This window comes from Heterodontus francisci, chromosome 29 (genome assembly GCF_036365525.1).
Source record: "Heterodontus francisci isolate sHetFra1 chromosome 29, sHetFra1.hap1, whole genome shotgun sequence".
Lineage (NCBI taxonomy): Eukaryota > Metazoa > Chordata > Chondrichthyes > Heterodontiformes > Heterodontidae > Heterodontus > Heterodontus francisci.
This window is the reverse complement of record NC_090399.1, coordinates 28,036,107-28,053,806: the sequence shown is the minus strand read 5'-3', so window position 1 is coordinate 28,053,806 and position 17,700 is coordinate 28,036,107. Positions and strand designations below refer to the sequence as shown.

The 17,700-nt window shown below is 52.1% G+C and overlaps 1 protein-coding gene across 1 annotated transcript in view; it reads right to left on the bottom strand.

Moving 5' to 3' along the window:
* Window positions 1–1,257: 1,257 nt before the first annotated feature.
* The window catches only part of sh3bp5lb (SH3-binding domain protein 5-like, b), a 40,281-nt gene continuing 23,838 nt past the window's right edge, over window positions 1,258–17,700 (bottom strand). Inside the window, exons 2-6 of the mRNA XM_068009630.1 lie at window positions 12,822–12,884; window positions 11,661–11,789; window positions 8,077–8,238; window positions 7,052–7,225; window positions 1,258–5,034 (exon numbers count right to left, since the gene is read on the bottom strand). Coding sequence (XP_067865731.1) covers window positions 4,585–5,034; window positions 7,052–7,225; window positions 8,077–8,238; window positions 11,661–11,789; window positions 12,822–12,884 — 978 coding nt within the window. The 3' untranslated portion in view covers window positions 1,258–4,584. The remainder of the gene's footprint in view (window positions 5,035–7,051; window positions 7,226–8,076; window positions 8,239–11,660; window positions 11,790–12,821; window positions 12,885–17,700) is intronic.

Genomic DNA, 17,700 nt, shown 5'->3' with positions numbered 1-17,700 from the left:
ATTTGTGTTTCTCCATGTTTGTGGGCATTTCGCCCCACGTTTCTGTGTTTCTCTTTATATTTGTGTTTCTGTTTTACTGTATGTGCTCGTGCCTCTCTCTGTACTTCTCAGAGCGTCTCTGTATTGTTCCGACTGTGTTCCTAGATCTCTGGCTATGTCACTCACTCTATCCCTCCAACATGCCTGATTTTCATCGCTCCAGTGTTAGCGGCTGTGCCTTCAAGCTGCCCGGGCCCTGACCTCTCCGACTCGCTCTCCTCCTTAAAACCTATCCCTTTGACCAAGCTTTGTTTGATAAAGCACCAGTAAAGTGCCTTTTCCGAACATTTTCCAACATCAAAGGTCACTATATAAATGCAAGCTACTGCTGGCTGCATGACTATTTCAGCGTACATCTCCCTATTCGTGTACTGCTGCATGTGACTGTGCTTTCAAAGTGTGTTTTCTATCCTGGGCTAAGCATTTCAGTAAACAGTTTCTTGGCCCTGCTCTTTGTTCAATAGAAATATATCGAAGACTGGCTCCTGTGGATGACAGCTCCTTCCTCAGAGTCCTAGTCTTAGTGCCACGGAGGGAGAAATTGATCCAATTGTCGGCTTAAAGAGTTCCATTTGGACATTTATCAAAACTGTTTCTTTTTAGATTCTTGTTGATATTACTAGGAGTTAACAGGGTCTAATCTCTGGCTGAACCTGTCGACTGGGACCTGATGGGGCCTAATCTCACCCTGAGCTCCATCGGGTGGGCTCTGGTAGGCTCTGATCGAAATCTGAACCCGCCAACTGGACGGCTCAGCTGGATAAAAACCGAGGGCCTTGAGGGCGAAGGACAACACGTGAATGGGACGAGGCCGTGGTGCCCTTCATGAAAGTATCGCCTGTTAACACTCCCTCAGTGTACTGGTGAAAAGGAGACGGCTTTAACCCGACTTGCCCTTCAGGAACAGGATGTGATCGGGTGCGACGCCGGTTTCACCCCATCCCATGTTATCCTCCAGTGAAGTCAACAGAAAGCAAGATTTGCCGGCATCAAACCGACATTCCACCCAATCCCGTGGGGTTCCCCTCACAAAACTGTCAGGGACAAGGTGTTATAGAGTGACCATTACCCCTGGAATGATCTGGGTGGGTTGTGGAGGGAATGAAAGGGGTGGGGAGTGAAAGTGGATGAGGATTGTTTTTTTGGTTTTTTTGAACAGCTTGCTCATCCCGGACTGCAAAAGGTCATCGAAGGTTCATGAATTAATAACAAGGCAGACAAATCCTCCCAATTTTATTTTGAAGTGCGGAATATCACACACAGATGGACAGACAGACACGTACAGATTATAAAAACAAGTCTGTAATAAATACGATTGAGGTACACTGGCACCGCTGCAGTCATTTTGACCTGCCTCGTAGAGGGTCAGAGGTCTATCGTACAGGCGGTGTCAGGTTATTGTGGCACAAGGCAGCCATTATCCTGCCCACAGGAAACAGGCAGCGGAATAAAGCAGGACCGCCTGAACCTTTCAAAACAAAATAAAATTATTCCCTATCGCAAGTTTGTCCCCCTTGAGGACGCCAACTCCCTAACGGGGGGTGGGCGTGTGGGGGGGGTGGCTGTGAGGGCCGTGGGGTTTATGGGTTACAGGCTCTCCTCGCTCACGTGGCCACTCTTGCCTCACGACTGAGTGTCTGCTGGAGGCGAGGGGAAGAGGGAGGAGGAGGGAGGGGTAGCGGTCACGACAGACGGCTAAGCCCGATTCCTTCCTTGGCTGATGTCTGCACACCCTGGAATGTGCATGTTAAGGGTCACCCGGCGGAAGTGGGAGAAATCCTGTTTCTTTATCTGGGCAGAGATATGGAACTGAGAAACACCAGCTGATTTACCCAAGCGGAGATACCGAGGGGGCAAACACCAGCTGATTTACCCAAGCGGAGATACAGAGGGGGGGGAAAACACCAGCTGATTTACCCAAGCGGAGATACCGAGGGGGCAAACACCAGCTGATTTACCCAAGCGGAGATACAGAGGGGGGGGAAAACACCAGCTGATTTACCCAAGCGGAGATACCGAGAGGGCAAACACCAGCTGATTTACCCAAGCGGAGATACAGAGGGGGGGGAAAACACCAGCTGATTTACCCAAGCGGAGATACCGAGGGGGGAAACACCAGCTGATTTACCCAAGCGGAGATACCGAGGGGGGAAACACCAGCTGATTTACCCAAGCGGAGATACCGGAGAGGGGAAACACCAGCTGATTTACCCAGGCAGAGATACCGGAGAGGGGAAACACCAGCTGATTTACCCAGGCAGAGATACCGGAGAGGGGAAACACCAGCTGATTTACCCAGGCAGAGATATCGAGTGGGGAAATGCCGGGTGATTTACCCAAGCGAAGATACCGAGGGGGGAAACACCAGCTGATTTACCCAAGCGGAGATACCGGAGAGGGGAAACACCTGCTGATTTACCCAAGCGGAGATACCGAGGGGGGAAACACCAGCTGATTTACCCAAGCGGAGATACCGGAGAGGGGAAACACCTGCTGATTTACCCAAGCGGAGATACCGGAGAGGGGAAACACCTGCTGATTTACCCAAGCGGAGATACCGGAGAGGGGAAACACCAGCTGATTTACCCAGGCAGAGATATCGAGTGGGGAAATGCCGGGTGATTTACCCAAGCGAAGATACCGAGGGGGGAAACACCAGCTGATTTACCCAAGCGGAGATACCGGAGAGGGGAAACACCTGCTGATTTACCCAAGCGGAGATACCGAGGGGGGAAACACCAGCTGATTTACCCAAGCGGAGATACCGGAGAGGGGAAACACCAGCTGATTTACCCAAGCGGAGATACCGGAGAGGGGAAACACCTGCTGATTTACCCAAGCGGAGATACCGGAGAGGGGAAACACCAGCTGATTTACCCAAGCGGAGATACCGGAGAGGGGAAACACCAGCTGATTTACCCAGGCAGAGATATCGAGTGGGGAAATGCCGGGTGATTTACCCAGGTGGAGACAGAACAGGGAAACCCTGCCTGATTTATTTTCCCCTCCTGAATCCAGGGAGTCTGAAGCACACTACCCCCAACCGCCAAGCACAATTAACCACAGGCCACAGATGGAGCCTGGGACTTCACTGCACTGTCTGTTTAGAGCTAAATGGACTTCTACTTTCACCAGCAGGCCATTGGGTAGAGGTGTGGTGGGAGTGGAAGTTCCACCTGTATCCAAGTTACTGGTACATAATAGAGCCAGTTGTATCAGTAACAGCAGTATCAGAAAGGACAGTGTCTGACCCACTGCCCTGCCCGGTCCCAGAGGGGGGAAAGGACAGTGTCTGACCCACTGCCCTGCCCGGTCCCAGAGGGGGGAAAGGACAGTGTCTGACCCACTGCCCTGCCCGGTCCCAGAGGGGGGAAAGGACAGTGTCTGACCCACTGCCCTGCCCGGTCCCAGAGGGGGGAAAAGGACAGTGTCTGACCCACTGCCCTGTCCAGTCCCAGAGGGGGGAAAAAGGACTGTGTCTGATCCACTGCCCTGCCCGGTCCCAGAGGGGGGAAAAAGGACTGTGTCTGACCCACTGCCCCGCCCGGTCCCAGAGGGGGGAAAAGGACAGTGTCTGACCCACTGCCCCGCCCGGTCCCAGAGGGGGGAAAGGACAGTGTCTGACCCACTGCCCCGCCCGGTCCCAGAGGGGGGAAAAGGACAGTGTCTGACCCACTGCCCCGCCCGGTCCCAGAGGGGGGAAAGGACAGTGTCTGACCCACTGCCCTGCCCAGTCCCAGAGGGGGGGAAAGGACAGTGTCTGACCCACTGCCCCACCCAGTTCCCCCTCCAGCTGTTGCCCCACTACTGTGGCCACAAGCGACTGAATGACTCAGTTATGCAGTTGGTAGCCTCTGAGTGAAGATGACGTGAGCTCCCCACAGGCACCAGCAAGGGTAAGAGCTAGTCAAGGCATAATTGTAGCGTCCCTGTTTATTCAGCAGGGTAAGGATTACTCACTGTGTAACTGTACAGAGTCCCTGTTTATTCAGCAGGGTAAGGTTTACTCACTGTGTAACTGTACAGAGTCCCTGTTTATTCAGCAGGGTAAGGATTACTCACTGTGTAACTGTACAGAGTCCCTGTTTATTCAGCAGGGTAAGGATTACTCACTGTGTAACTGTACAGAGTTCCTGTTTGTTAGGCCAGGTAAGGATTTCTCACTATGTAACTGTTGAGAGTCCCTGTTTATTCAGGAGGGTGTGGGTTACTCACCAAGCCCTGCTGATTGAATTGGGTGGGAAGGGCAGGTTATGTAACCAGTAGGATCTCCATTTCTACAACCCGCAGTTGTGTGTAAACTGAACACCAGCGTCCCTCACCTCCACCCCTCCCCCAACCACTGCCATGACTCCTAAATGACGAGACAATTTGTGCATCAGAGGATCGTAGCTATGATACAAAGTCAGGTGTCTTTAGGGTGGCCGGGGGAAATGGGGATCCTCTCTCCCTCTCTCTGTGCGACAAGCTATATATACACACAACAGCGTATGATGGGTTAGGTGCAGTAACAGCCACCTTGCCTCCAGTCAGTTGCCCACAGCCCTACAAGCTGACGCTGCGGTGGTGCTTGAAGAGGAGGGAGGGCCGCCTCGGCCTGTCGGTGTCCTGGGTCATGTCGTCGCTGTCCAGGCTCACCGCGTCAGACAACTCCTCCAGGTGCTCCACCGAGTCGAATTTCTGCAGGTCCGAAGCAATAGTCTGGAAGCTGAGCACGGACAGGGTGTCAGAGGTCGGCCCCTCCGCGCCCAGGGGGGTGTGGGCCGAGGCTTTGTCCACCACCACCTCCTCCTGCTGCTGCTGCTCCTCCTCCTCGTTTGGGTAGGCCGGCAGGGCTTCGGCCCCCACCGGAGAGGCCCGGCGGCACCCCAACCGCTGCAGCCGACGGGCGTGGATCTGCTCGCTGATCTGCTCCAGATTCCTCAGGGCGACAGAGTACTTGGTCTTGGCCTGGGACACCTGCTTCTCCAGGGCCGTCACCTTGGCCTTGTGCTCCTGCGGGTAGGACGGGCAACAGTGAGACGGGCAGAGCCGGGTGTGGGGGGTGTCGGGGCGGGCGGGGGCTTCCTTCACCTCAACTGCGGGGTAAGAGAAAGTATCACTGCAAATACTGGATTAGCTGGAGCTCACAGGTTAGGATGGAAGAGCTGGGACTTTTGTGCCCCTGTACTTTCAGTCGCCATAAATTGGAGTTTACGGGACTCAGAAAAGGGAACTTATCAAAGGTTGTGGCAGGGGGAGAGTGGGGAGAGGTAAAAATACCTACCCCGTAACCATGTCTAAACGTATCATTCAGCAACCCCTACCCAGTCTCACTATCCATGGATTTTAGCAAGGCTTTTGACAAGGTCCCACATGGCAGACTGGATACAAAAATAAAATCCCATTGGATCCAGGGAACTGTAGCAAGGCGGATATAAAATTGGCTCGGTGGCAGGAAGCAAAGGGTAATTGTTGACGGGCGATTTAGCGACTGGAGGGCTGTTTCCAGTGGCGTTCCGCAGGACACAGTACTGGGTCCCCTGCTTTTTGTTGTGTATATTAACGATCTGGATGTAAATGTAGGGGGCATGATCAAGAAGTTTGCAGACGACACAAAGATTGGCCGTGTGGTAGATCGGGAGGAGGATAGCTGTAGGCTGCAGGAAGATATTTATGGTCTGGTCAGATAGGCAGAAAAGTGGCAAATGGAATTCAACTTGGAGAAGTGTGAGGTGATGCATTTGGGGAGGTCAAACAAGGCAAAGGGATACATGATTAATGGGAAAATACTGAGAAGTGTAGAGGAAGTGAGGGACCTTGGAATGAATGTCCACAGATCCCTGAAGGTAGCAGAACAGGTCGATAAAGGTGGTTAAGAAGTCATATGGAATCCTCTCCTTTATTAGCGGAGGTATTGAATACAAGAGCAGGAAGGTTATGCTGGAACTGTATATCTCATTGGTTAGGCCACAACTTGAGTACTGTGCGCAGTTCTGGTCACCTCATTACAGAAAGGAGGTAATTGCACTAGAGAGGGTACAGAGGAGATTTACGAGGATGTTGTCAGGACTGGAAAAATGCAGCTATGAGGAAAGATTGGATAGGCTGGGGTTATTCTCCTTGGAACAGAGAAGGCTGAGGGGAGATCTGATTGAAATGTACAAAATTTTGAGGGGCCTGGATAGAGTGGAGGTGAAGGGTCTATTCACCTTAGCAGCGAGGTCAGTGACTAGGGGGCATAGATTTAAAGTGATTGGTAGAAAAACAAGAGGGGAGATGAGGAAAAACATTTTCACCGAGAGGGTGGTGGGGGTCTGGGACTCACTGCCTGGAAGGGTAGTTGAGGCAGAAAGCCTCAACTCATTCAAAAGGAGTTTGGATATGCACCTCAAGTACCGTAATCTGCAGGGCTACGGACCAAATGCTGGAAGGTGGGATTAGAATAGGGGGATCATTTTTAGGCCGGCACAGACACGATGGACCAAGTGGCCTCTTTCTGTGCCTTAAACTATGATTCTATAATCCCTACCCCCAGCTCAGTATCACTGCATAACCCCCACCCCCCACCTAGTCTCACTGTATAATCCCCACCCCCAACTTAACCAGTCTCACAGTATAATCTGCACCCCCCACCCAGTCTCACCGTATAATCCCCACCCCTTGTCAGTGTACAATCCCAACCCCTTAACCAAGTCTCGCCGTATAATCCGCACCCCCTACCCAGTCTCGCCGTATAATCCGCACCCCCCACCCCATCGCGCTGTATAATCCACACCCCCCCCACCCAGTCTTGCCGTATAATCCCCACCCCCCAGTGTATAATCCCCACCCCCCACCCAGTTTTACCATATAATCCCCACCCCGTGTCAGTGTATAATCCCAACCCCCTGACGAAGTCTCGCCATGTAATCCCCACCCACAACCTAACCCAGTGTCTCTGTATATGGATCCTGCCTAATTCAGTCTAAGCGTAGATCAACCTCATTGAGGGTAGGGACTGAGAGAGGGTCACTGAAACATTGCACTGTACCTCCAGAATCTGGTTGAACTGGGCTTTGAGTTCGAAGTAGGGCTTGGATTTGATGATCATCCTTTTGAGGGATTTCTGGAGCTCCTGGACACGGCTCTCAGCCTCCTGACACAGCTGTGTAACTCGCTGGTGCTCCCGCTCACTACGCAGCCTCTCCTCCTCTGCCTCGTTCACCTGGGGACAAACAACAAGGGAACCCGATCGTCAATGTACAGGAGCATAGGAGATCCCTCACTCACATCCACCTCCGACCCAGGAAGGCCCTGCTGTCTGAACTCTCCTTCCACCCTTCAGTTACAAAGACGGGGTTGTGCACTTGGACAGCAGTGCGAGACACCCAGTGTACAGAGAGCTGCTGCACGCTCCATATGACAGGGTGAGGCGCTCAGTACACGCTCCATATAACAGGCCGAGTCTCCTAGTACACGCTCCGTATAACAGGCTGAGGTTCCCAGTGTGCACTCCATCGCAGTTACATTGAGGAGTGGAATAGAGACCAGGAGTGAGAGTAGGCAAGAGATTTCGGTTACAGTAAGGTGCGGAGCAGACAGAGGCACATTCGTTTATCATCCCATCTGAAAGACAGCACTGCTGACAGTGCAGCGCTCCCTCAGTACTGCGCTGGAAGTGACAGCCTGAATTTTGTACTCAAGTCTCTGGAATGGGACTTGAACGCACCACCTTCTGACTTCAAGGCGAAAATGCTACCGACTGTGCCTTGGCTGACACCTATTTGTGGAAGTTAATTATTTCTGAATAGCAGCCAGCGGGGCACACGGCACTTGACCTGATCAGCTGTGAGAGAGGCCAGAGATGGAGGTTTTTGCCAAAAGGAAGACAGAGCTGGCTATGGGCCTCATTTATTGCCCACTCTAGAGAGGTGGCAGGGTTGGTACGTGGGGTGGGGTGGTGTGAAAATCAGCGAAAGGATTGGTAGGGCGGACTCGCTTGGAACTGATGGGATTTCCTGGCCCTAGATGTACCCAGACATCACACGGGAACGCGTTTGATTGAGGTGAGGTTACCTTTGAAGTGGCGTGATTCAGCATCTCCTGCCAGGTGGGGTCTAGGCGGTTTCTGTCTGCCATCAGCCCCTGCTCAGCTACGTAGACCATCTCGCGGGCAGCGTTGTGCATACTGACCGCCCTCTCGTAACGCAGCGCGGCCTTCTGGGTCTCCTGCTGGGCCTTCGAGACAAGGAAAAGGCAGTTGGAGTTATGACGCTTACAGCAGCGTTCTGACTTTATGTTTATCGGCGCGTCACGTCGAGCCATCATGCTGCTTCGGAGCAAACACGTTCGAATCTTCACCCTCGCACAGGTTTGCAGACCCTGACTTCACTGCTGTGAACCCCACACACTGCGACAAGCATCACAAATGAGAACAGGCGGTCGCTCACACATTAACTACACAGAGAGACAGACGGACACGCCCGCACACGACGGACAGGCACACACGAACAGACAGGCCGCGCACTCACACACGAACAGACACACACAGGTGGATCCACATGCCCACACAGACAGGCAGACCCAAAAACAGGTGGAACCGCTCACATACAGACGAACCCACGTGCACATGGAGAGGCAGGCAGGTGCGCACGCGCACACAGACGCATATACACAGGCGGGCCCAAACACAGAAGGATACAAACAGAGTTGCTGAAGTGAATGCTGGCAGAACCACATAACCTAATCCTAATTGAACTGCTTGTTAACTCACAAACACACCTCCTGAATGGGTTGCAGAGTTTGCATTCCTCCCCTAAAGGTGTTGACTCTCCCTGGGTGCAGTCCCTCTGCTGAAGGTGCCGACTCTCCCGCTAGTATAGATCCATGGACTTTGGGCACCCTCTCCTTTCTGAATGCTCCCTTGTGAAGTATGACCTTGCACAATGAAGGCTGACAGGTCATTTGAACAAGCTCTGGTTGAGGGGAGGCCAGTGGGCGGTGGTGGTTTAGTTGCATTTCAGCCACGGCTGACCTGCCCTCACCCACCATCCCCAGCAGCAGGAAACCCCAGGTTGAATAAGGCTCCCCCTAACCCAGGGGCACTGCATCCTGTTCCTTATCTTCAGCCCTGGCTGGGTTCAGCCGTCTCGGCACCGCTCACTGCAGTCCAGTGCCAACTGAGCAAGAAATGGGTTCTAACAGCGTGTTCTGTCACCACAACAAGGGCTAAGAGAATCCTCGGCAGATTAAGTCACAATGAGGTTAAGACTCAAGGATCTGCAGATAAAACAGTGTTTTGGAACTGGTGTCACCCACCACGCTCAAACACCCAGAGATGAACTGCAGCTGCCAAATTAACAGCCATTAAGACTGATTCATGCTGAACAAGGCGCATCATGACGAGCAGAGCAGATCCATCAATACGGAACCTCAGTGTGCAGCACCTGGAGAGGGCGAAGGGCTGGGGAAGTAATAAAGGAGCGTCCCTGGGCTTAATGTCACACGGAGCAGCCACTTGCTAATGAGCAGAACTCAGGGCGGCTGGTGGACTGTGGGAAACAGTTCTTAGAATTTAAGGACTGTGCACCGTTAACAGGCAAGTTGCGATAAGGCTGATGATATGAATGAAGGTAAGATAATCAGTGCACAATTACCAGGAAAAGCACTGGCCCCGGACACTGACAGGCAGAGCGCTGCCCTTCCCCTGACACCAGGGGGCAGAGTGCTGCCCCCCTCCTCCGACACCAGGGGGCAGAGCGCTGCCCCCCCCTCCCCCGACACCAGGGGGCAGAGCGCTGCCCCCCCTCCCCCGACACCAGGGGGCAGAGCGCTGCCCCCCCTCCCCCGACACCAGGGGGCAGAGCGCTGCCCCCCCTCCCCCGACACCAGGGGGCAGAGCGCTGCCCCCCCTCCTCCCCCGACACCAGGGGGCAGAGCGCTGCCCCCCCTCCTCCCCTCCTCCGACACCAGGGGGCAAAGCGCTGCCCCCCTCCTCCCCTCCTCCGACACCAGGGGGCAGAGCGCTGCCCCCCTCCTCCCCCGACACCAGGGGGCAGAGCGCTGCCCCCCTCCTCCCCCGACACCAGGGGGCAGAGTGCTGCCCCCCTCCTCCCCCGACACCAGGGGGCAGAGTGCTGCCCCCCTCCTCCCCCGACACCAGGGGGCAGAGTGCTGCCCCCCTCCTCCCCCGACACCAGGGGGCAGAGCGCTGCCCCCCTCCTCCCCCGACACCAGGGGGCAGAGCGCTGCCCCCCTCCTCCCCCGACACCAGGGGGCAGAGCGCCGTCTGGATCAAACTCTTTCACATTCACTCCCACTGTGCAGAATCCTAATGGATCAATCTCCTTCCTATAGGAACATAGGAGCAGGAGTAGGCCATTCGGCCCATTGAGCCTGCTCCGCCATTCAATTAGATCATGGCTGATCATCTACCTCAATGCCACTTTCTCATGTAATCCTCATATCTCTTGCTGTATTCAGAAATCTATCGATTCCTGTCTTGAACATGCTCAATGATTGAGTTTCCACAGCCCTCTGGGATAGAGAATTCCACAGATTCACCACCCTCCGAGTAAAGAAATTCCTCCTCATCGCAGTCTTAAATGGCCTGCCCCTGATTCTGAGACTGTGTCCCCTGGTTCTAGACTCAGTAGCCAGAGGAAACATACTATCCACATCCACCCTGTCACGCCCTGTAAGAGTTTTGTAAGTTTCAATGAGATCACCTCTCATTCTTCGAAAGTCTAGAGAATACAGGCCCAGTTTCCTCAATCTCTCCATCCCAGGGACTAGTCTAGTGAACCTCCGTTGAACTCCCTCTATGTCAAGTGTATCCTTCTTTAGATCATGAGACCAAAACTGTACAAGACTCCAGGTGCGGTCTCACCAAGGCTTTAAACAATTGCAGCAAGACATCTTCACTCCTGTACTCAAATCCCCTTGTAATGAAGGCCAACATACAATTTGCCTTCCTAATTTCTTGCTGCACCTGCATACTACCTTTTAGTGACTCACGAACAAGGACACCCAGGTCCTTTTGGACATCATCATTTAAGAAATACTCTGCCTTTCTGTTTTTTTCGACCAAAGTGGATCACTTCACACTTATTCACATTATATTTCATCAGCCATGTTCTTGCCCATTCACTTAGCCTGTCCAAATCCCCTTGACACCTCCTTGCATCCTCCTCACAACTTACACTCCCACCTAGTTCTGTGCTATCAGCAAATTTGGAATTGGTCCCCAAATCCAAATCATCCACAGATTTTTTTTCCCCCCAAGATTTTTCCCTCAAAACTTGCGCCCATTAATACAGGGTGAAAAACCCCAACCAGATTTAAAAATACAGCTTTGATTCACAGTCACACGGGAAAGAGAGGTTCACCCCAGAGTCAATCGACCACAACAGCCAGGATAGGGGCACCATTTATTTCCTTGGTACAAATTCCCAATGGATCACATTCCTGGCCATTATCTCGTATTGCACAGAATCTCGAAAGGCAAACCTTTATTGTAATGCACTCCCACTCGATAGAATCCCATTGGACCAGTCACTTCCATTATAGGATCCATCTTTCACTGTCATCCGCTCAGACAGTGAAGAATTCGAGTGGTTCAATCTCTGAACACACATCTCTTCCGGGGTAAGAAGACTCACCTCTTTTGCCTGGCGCCGGGCTTCATAATATGGTCGTGCCTTCTCAATGCAGTTGCCGAGTTGGGAGCCCTGAGCATTCAATTTCCTGGCTGACTCCGAGAGGATTTTCCGGTAAGTGTTCCTTGCCTCCTGTGGGAGATGCAGATCAGTATATAAAAGTACAAGAAGGTTCGAACGCAAAATATCCAGAGGCAAATTCGGTGGCATCCCATCCATATTAAAGACCAAAGCTCCCTCTACACTGTCCCCATCAAATACTCCCAGGACAGGTGCAGCACGGGGTTAGATACAGAGTAAATCTCCCTCTACACTGTCCACATCAAACACTCCCAGGATAGGTACAAGACGGACAGATACATAGTGAAACTCTCACTACAACTTGTTTCTGCCCCAAACTCAGGAAGCGGATTGACTTTTTTTCCCATTTCCCAAACTAGAACCTCTGGTTTCTCTGGGCAAGACAACCAAGTTAATGTGAAATTAGAGACAGTCTAGTACTGTGAGCCAGCATTGAGGGTGCCCAAACCTGCAGCCCTCAACGCACAGGGCTACATTCAGCTGCTTCTGTCTGCAGACAATGCAGTAACCCAGGAAGGACAGGTTTCTTTCTGAGCACACTCTGATCATTTGACAGCATCCTCCTCCTCGATGGGCAATCAAAAAACCACCAGAGAAGCTCAAGCCACACATAAAACATGGCAGCTACTGGAGTGGAATTTGTGAGGGTACATTTCCCAACAGAGGGATTCTGCAAACAGCACTGAACACACCCAGTCATGGCAGGACATGGAGTAGGATCCAGTGCTCCTTGTACTTGTTCATTTCTCCGTTCCCATCTTTCTCATGAAGGCCTTACAGTCCCATCAGTCCTACCTGGTTTCCGGTAGTTCACTGCTTTCCTCCTACGTAGCCTAAAAAGGGGGCCACCAGCGGGACATTGAATAATAGCGGGCATCACAGGCGAGCCTGATCCTGTAATCGGTGACCCCTGTACTCGAACTTTCCAGCTGGGGTTACTGATTGATATGTTGCTCCCACCAGCTTCCCCCTCAAACACCACACTGAATTCCCCACTCACTGAAACACTGAGGCTGCCTGAAATAGTGGGGGGGGGGGGGGGGGGGGGGGGCGGGCGTGTCGTTGTGTGTGTAATACACTCACATTCAGTTGTAACTCCAGTTTATTGATCTCCTCACTGGCCTGGTTAAGGTGTTCCAGCTCTTCCTGTGGGAAAGGACAATGACTCTGATTAGCCTGTGTTCACAGATCATTCCGGATACATGACCGTAACCAGTGTACCCCCTCGACACACACCCCTTTACTGTAACCAGTGTACCCCCTCGACACACACCCCTTTACTGTAACCAGTGTACCCCCTCGACACACACCCCTTTACCGTAACCAGTGTACCCCGGCTACACACAACCCATTACCGTAACCCGTGTACCCCGGCTACACACAACCCATTACCGTAACCCGTGTACCCCGGCTACACACAACCCATTACCGTAACCCGTGTACCCCGGCTACACACAACCCATTACCGTAACCCGTGTACCCCGGCTACACACAACCCATTACCGTAACCCGTGTACCCCGGCTACACACAACCCATTACCGTAACCCGTGTACCCCGGCTACACACAACCCATTACCGTAACCCGTGTACCCCGGCTACACACAACCCATTACCGTAACCCGTGTACCCCGGCTACACACAACCCATTACCGTAACCCGTGTACCCCGGCTACACACAACCCATTACCGTAACCCGTGTACCCCGGCTACACACAACCCATTACCGTAACCCGTGTACCCCGGCTACACACAACCCATTACCGTAACCCGTGTACCCCGGCTACACACAACCCATTACTGTAACCTACATACACACAGCCACACACACAGCCACACACACAGCCACACACACAGCCACACACACAGCCACACACACAGCCACACACACAGCCACACACACAGCCACACACACAGCCACACACACAGCCACACACACACCTTTTTACTGTAACCCACGTACACTCCCCTCCACAGAGACGATGAGACGCAGAGACGGAGACGCAGACACAGAAAGAGAGAGACATACAGACACACAAACACACTGAGCAGCTGGTAAAACAGATCACTAATCCAGGATTATGCTGGAATGCAAGATAACCCCGGCTTCTTTTCTCTACAACAAACCGTCTTCTTAAACCCCTGTCCTTTGTCTCCTCCACCCTCACCTCCAATAAAAAAAAAGTGCGAGGAGCTCATGTACTTCTTTGACACTATGATCGAGACTGTCCGATCAGCTGCCTCTGCCACATCCCTCCCCTCTTCCACTAGCCCACCTGGCCAAACTTCCTCAAATGATCCTCCCTACCCTAGCCCTGAACTCACATCTTTCTCTAGTTTTCTCTCCCCTCATGCCCTCTCCGAGCTCATCTTATCCATGAAACCCACCTCCTTTTCCCTCAATCCTATTCCCACTAAACTGATGACGGAATTTCTCCTTCTGGTCCCCATGTTAGACGATATTGTTAACAGATCTCTGTCTAAAGTGTTGTCCCCTCTCTCCTTTAAATCTGCTGTCACCACCCCTCAAAAATAAACCTTGACCACACTGTCCTTGCAAACTACTGTCCCATCTCCAACCTTCCTTTCATCTCCAAAATCATTGAAAATATTGTCACCTCCCAAATCCATTCCCATTTTTCCCAGAACTCCATGTTTGAATCCTCCAATCAGGTTTCTGCCCCTGTCACCGTACTGAAACAGCTCTTTACAAAGTCACAAATGACATCCTAAGTCACTGGGACAAAGGTAAACTTTCCCTCCTCGTCCTTCTCGACCTGTCTGCAGCCTTTGACACGGTTGACCACACCATCCTCCTCCAACGCCTCTGCACTGTCGTCCAGCTGGGTGGGACTGCTCTCACCTGGTTCCATGCTCATCTATCTAATCATAGTCAGAGAATCACTTGCAATGGCTTCTCTTCCTGCTCCCACACCGTTACCTCTGGAGTCCCCCAAGGATCTATCCTTGGCCCCCTCCTATTTCTCATCTACATGCTGCCCCTCGGTGACATCATCCGAAAGCACAGCGTTAGTTTTCACGTGTACGCTGACAACACCCAGCTCTACCTCACCACCACCTCTCTCAAACCCACCACTGTTGCTAAATTATCAGAATGCTTGTCCGACATCCGGTACTGGATGAGCAGAAATTTCCTCCAATGAATTATTGGGAAGACTGAAGCCAGTGTTTTCAGTCCCTGCTCCAAACTCCATTCCCTGGCTGCTGACTCCATCTCGCTCCCAGGCCAGTGAGATTAAACCAGTCCATTTGCAATCTTCGTGTCACATTTTACCCCAGATGAGTTTCCGACCTCATATTCACACCATCGCTGCCTCTTTGCACCTCCGTAACATCACCCGACTTCGCCCCTGTCTCAGCTGATCTGCTGCTGAAACCCTCATTCATGTCTTTGTTACCTCTAGACTTGACTATTTCAATTCACTCCTGGCCGGTCTCCCACAATCTACCCTCTGTAAACTTGAGGTCATCCAAAACTCTGCTGCCTATGACTTTACTCACACCAAGTCCCGTTCCCCTATCACCCCTGTGCACGCTGATTTACACTGGCTCCCAGTCAAGCAACACCTTGATTTTAAAATTCTCATTCTTGTTTTCATTACCATTACCTCGCCCCTCCCTATCTCTGTAATCTCCTCCAGCTCTACAAACATCTGAGTTATCTGCGCTCCTCTAATTCTGACCTCTGGTGCATCCCTGATTTTAATCCCTCCTCCATTGCTGGCCATGCCTTCAGTTGCCAAGGCCCCGAGCTCTAGAATACCCATCTTACACCCCTCTACCTCACTTTCCTCCTTTAAGACACTCCTTAAAACCTACCGCCTTGACCAAGCTTTTGGTCATCTGACCCAATATCTGCTTATGTGGCTCAGTGTTATATTTTTTGTTTTCCCTGAATGGTCCTGTAAATCGCCTTGGGAAGTTTTATTAGATTAAAGGCGCCATATAAATATAAGTTGCTGCTGTTGTTGTTGAATGTTGTTGTAGCTGCTCCCATCCAGCAGACTGAATTCTGTCAAGTCACTCTCCAGGGACCAAAATCTAGGCCGACACTCCAGTGCAGGACCGAGGGGGCACAGGACTGTTGGAGGTGTTGTCCTTCCAATCAGACGTTAAACCGAGGCTCCGTCAGCCCTGTCAGAAGGATGTGAAAGATCCCAGGGCTATTATTTGGTAGAGCAGGGGAGTTCTCCCCAGCGTCCTGGCCAATATTTATCCCTCAACTATCAAGAAAACAGATGATGTGGTCACTGTCACCTTGCTGTGCCGAGTTTCCAACAATACAACAGAGACGACAAGTCTAAAGTAATTCATTGGCTGTAAAACGATTTGGGACGCCTGAAGTCTTTTAAGACGCTGCATAAATCTTTTGGGTTCTTTTTAAAAGATGAATCTCAGTGGGCCCACTGTAAATACTGACAACTCCAAATAGAAGTCACTTTAACAGAGCACATGCTGGCTATTCAGTGACGGGGTTGATGTTGGATTATTCACAGTTACTACTCCCCCCATCCCCCACTGACCTCGCATTTTGCTCACTCACCGCCTCCTCTCTGCTCCAATGAACCCCACCGCCCTCCGGCCCTTGTTCGAGCTGTCACATCCAACAAGTCGCCAGCTCCCAGGACGTATTCAGAATGTCTCAGCCACCCTGGCGACCCACCTCCACACAGCTTAATGAGTTTGCAGCCCTTCACTTTCCATTATTTATACCTTTACGGTTGGCTCTAGCTGCAAATACAGTCCAATTAGCCCAATGACTGATTTATTCCACTGTTCACAATAAGCGCAGAATAGCCAACAGCGTACAACCACTTAACCCTCTCACCAGTCCCCTCATCCAGTCAGTTCCACGTCAGGTCAGTCCTGAGCTGAGGGGATTAACCCTCTCACCCACCTCTCCCCATTCACAGTCAGACACTGGGCAGCCTGTTCCCAATGGGGGGGGATTAACCCTCACACCCACCTCTCCCCATTCACAGTCAGACACTGGGCAGCCTGTTCCCAATGGGGGGGGGGGGGGGGGGATTAACCCTCTCACCCACTTCTCCCCATTCACAGACAGACACTGGGCAGCCTGTTGCCAATGGGGGGGGATTAACCCTCTCACCCACTTCTCCCCATTCACAGACAGACACTGGGCAGCCTGTTCCCAATGGGGGGGGGATTAACCCTCACACCCACCTCTCCCCATTCACAGTCAGACACCGGGCAGCCTGTTCCCAATGGGGGGGGGATTAACCCTCACACCCACCTCTCCCCATTCACAGTCAGACACCGGGCAGCCTGTTCCCAATGGAGGGGATTAGCTTTCTCCCCCATCACTTGCTCCCCCCCCCCGCCCCACTACAATCGCTAGTGCCCTGTGGTTCCTGACTGTATCTGTGCTGAATGTTAATGGGTTCCATCACACTGCCACTTAGTAACCCCTCCCCAGCAGCCTCTTGTTCCACACTCAGTTCAGCCCTTCAAGTGTTCGACCTGATAAAGTATTTATTTCCTCTCCTAATCCTGCTACCTTTCTCTAGTATGGAACGATCTTGCACGGATGACGGCTAATTCTTTGTGACGGGACAGTTCTCTGAGCCTTACTGTAAATGACACATTGAGTTGGCAATCCAATCTGCACTGCAGCACATTGCCACAAAACAAAAACCAAGCAGCACAGCTAACTGGAACCCATCAGCTTCCCTACAGACTGTTCTATGTGCAGTACAGAATCAGACTATCACACCTTACATTACCGCAGACGAGGAGGTTGTCGGAATACTGGAGGAGACAAAAATAGATAAAGAGGACGTACTTAAAAGGCTGGCAGTACTTAAACTAGGAACCTAGGAAAGCAAGGGTAAGGATTGCAGAGGTGCTGGCCACAATCTTCCAATCCTCCTTCAATACAGGGGTGGTGCCAAAGGACTGAAGAATTGCAAATGTTACACCCTT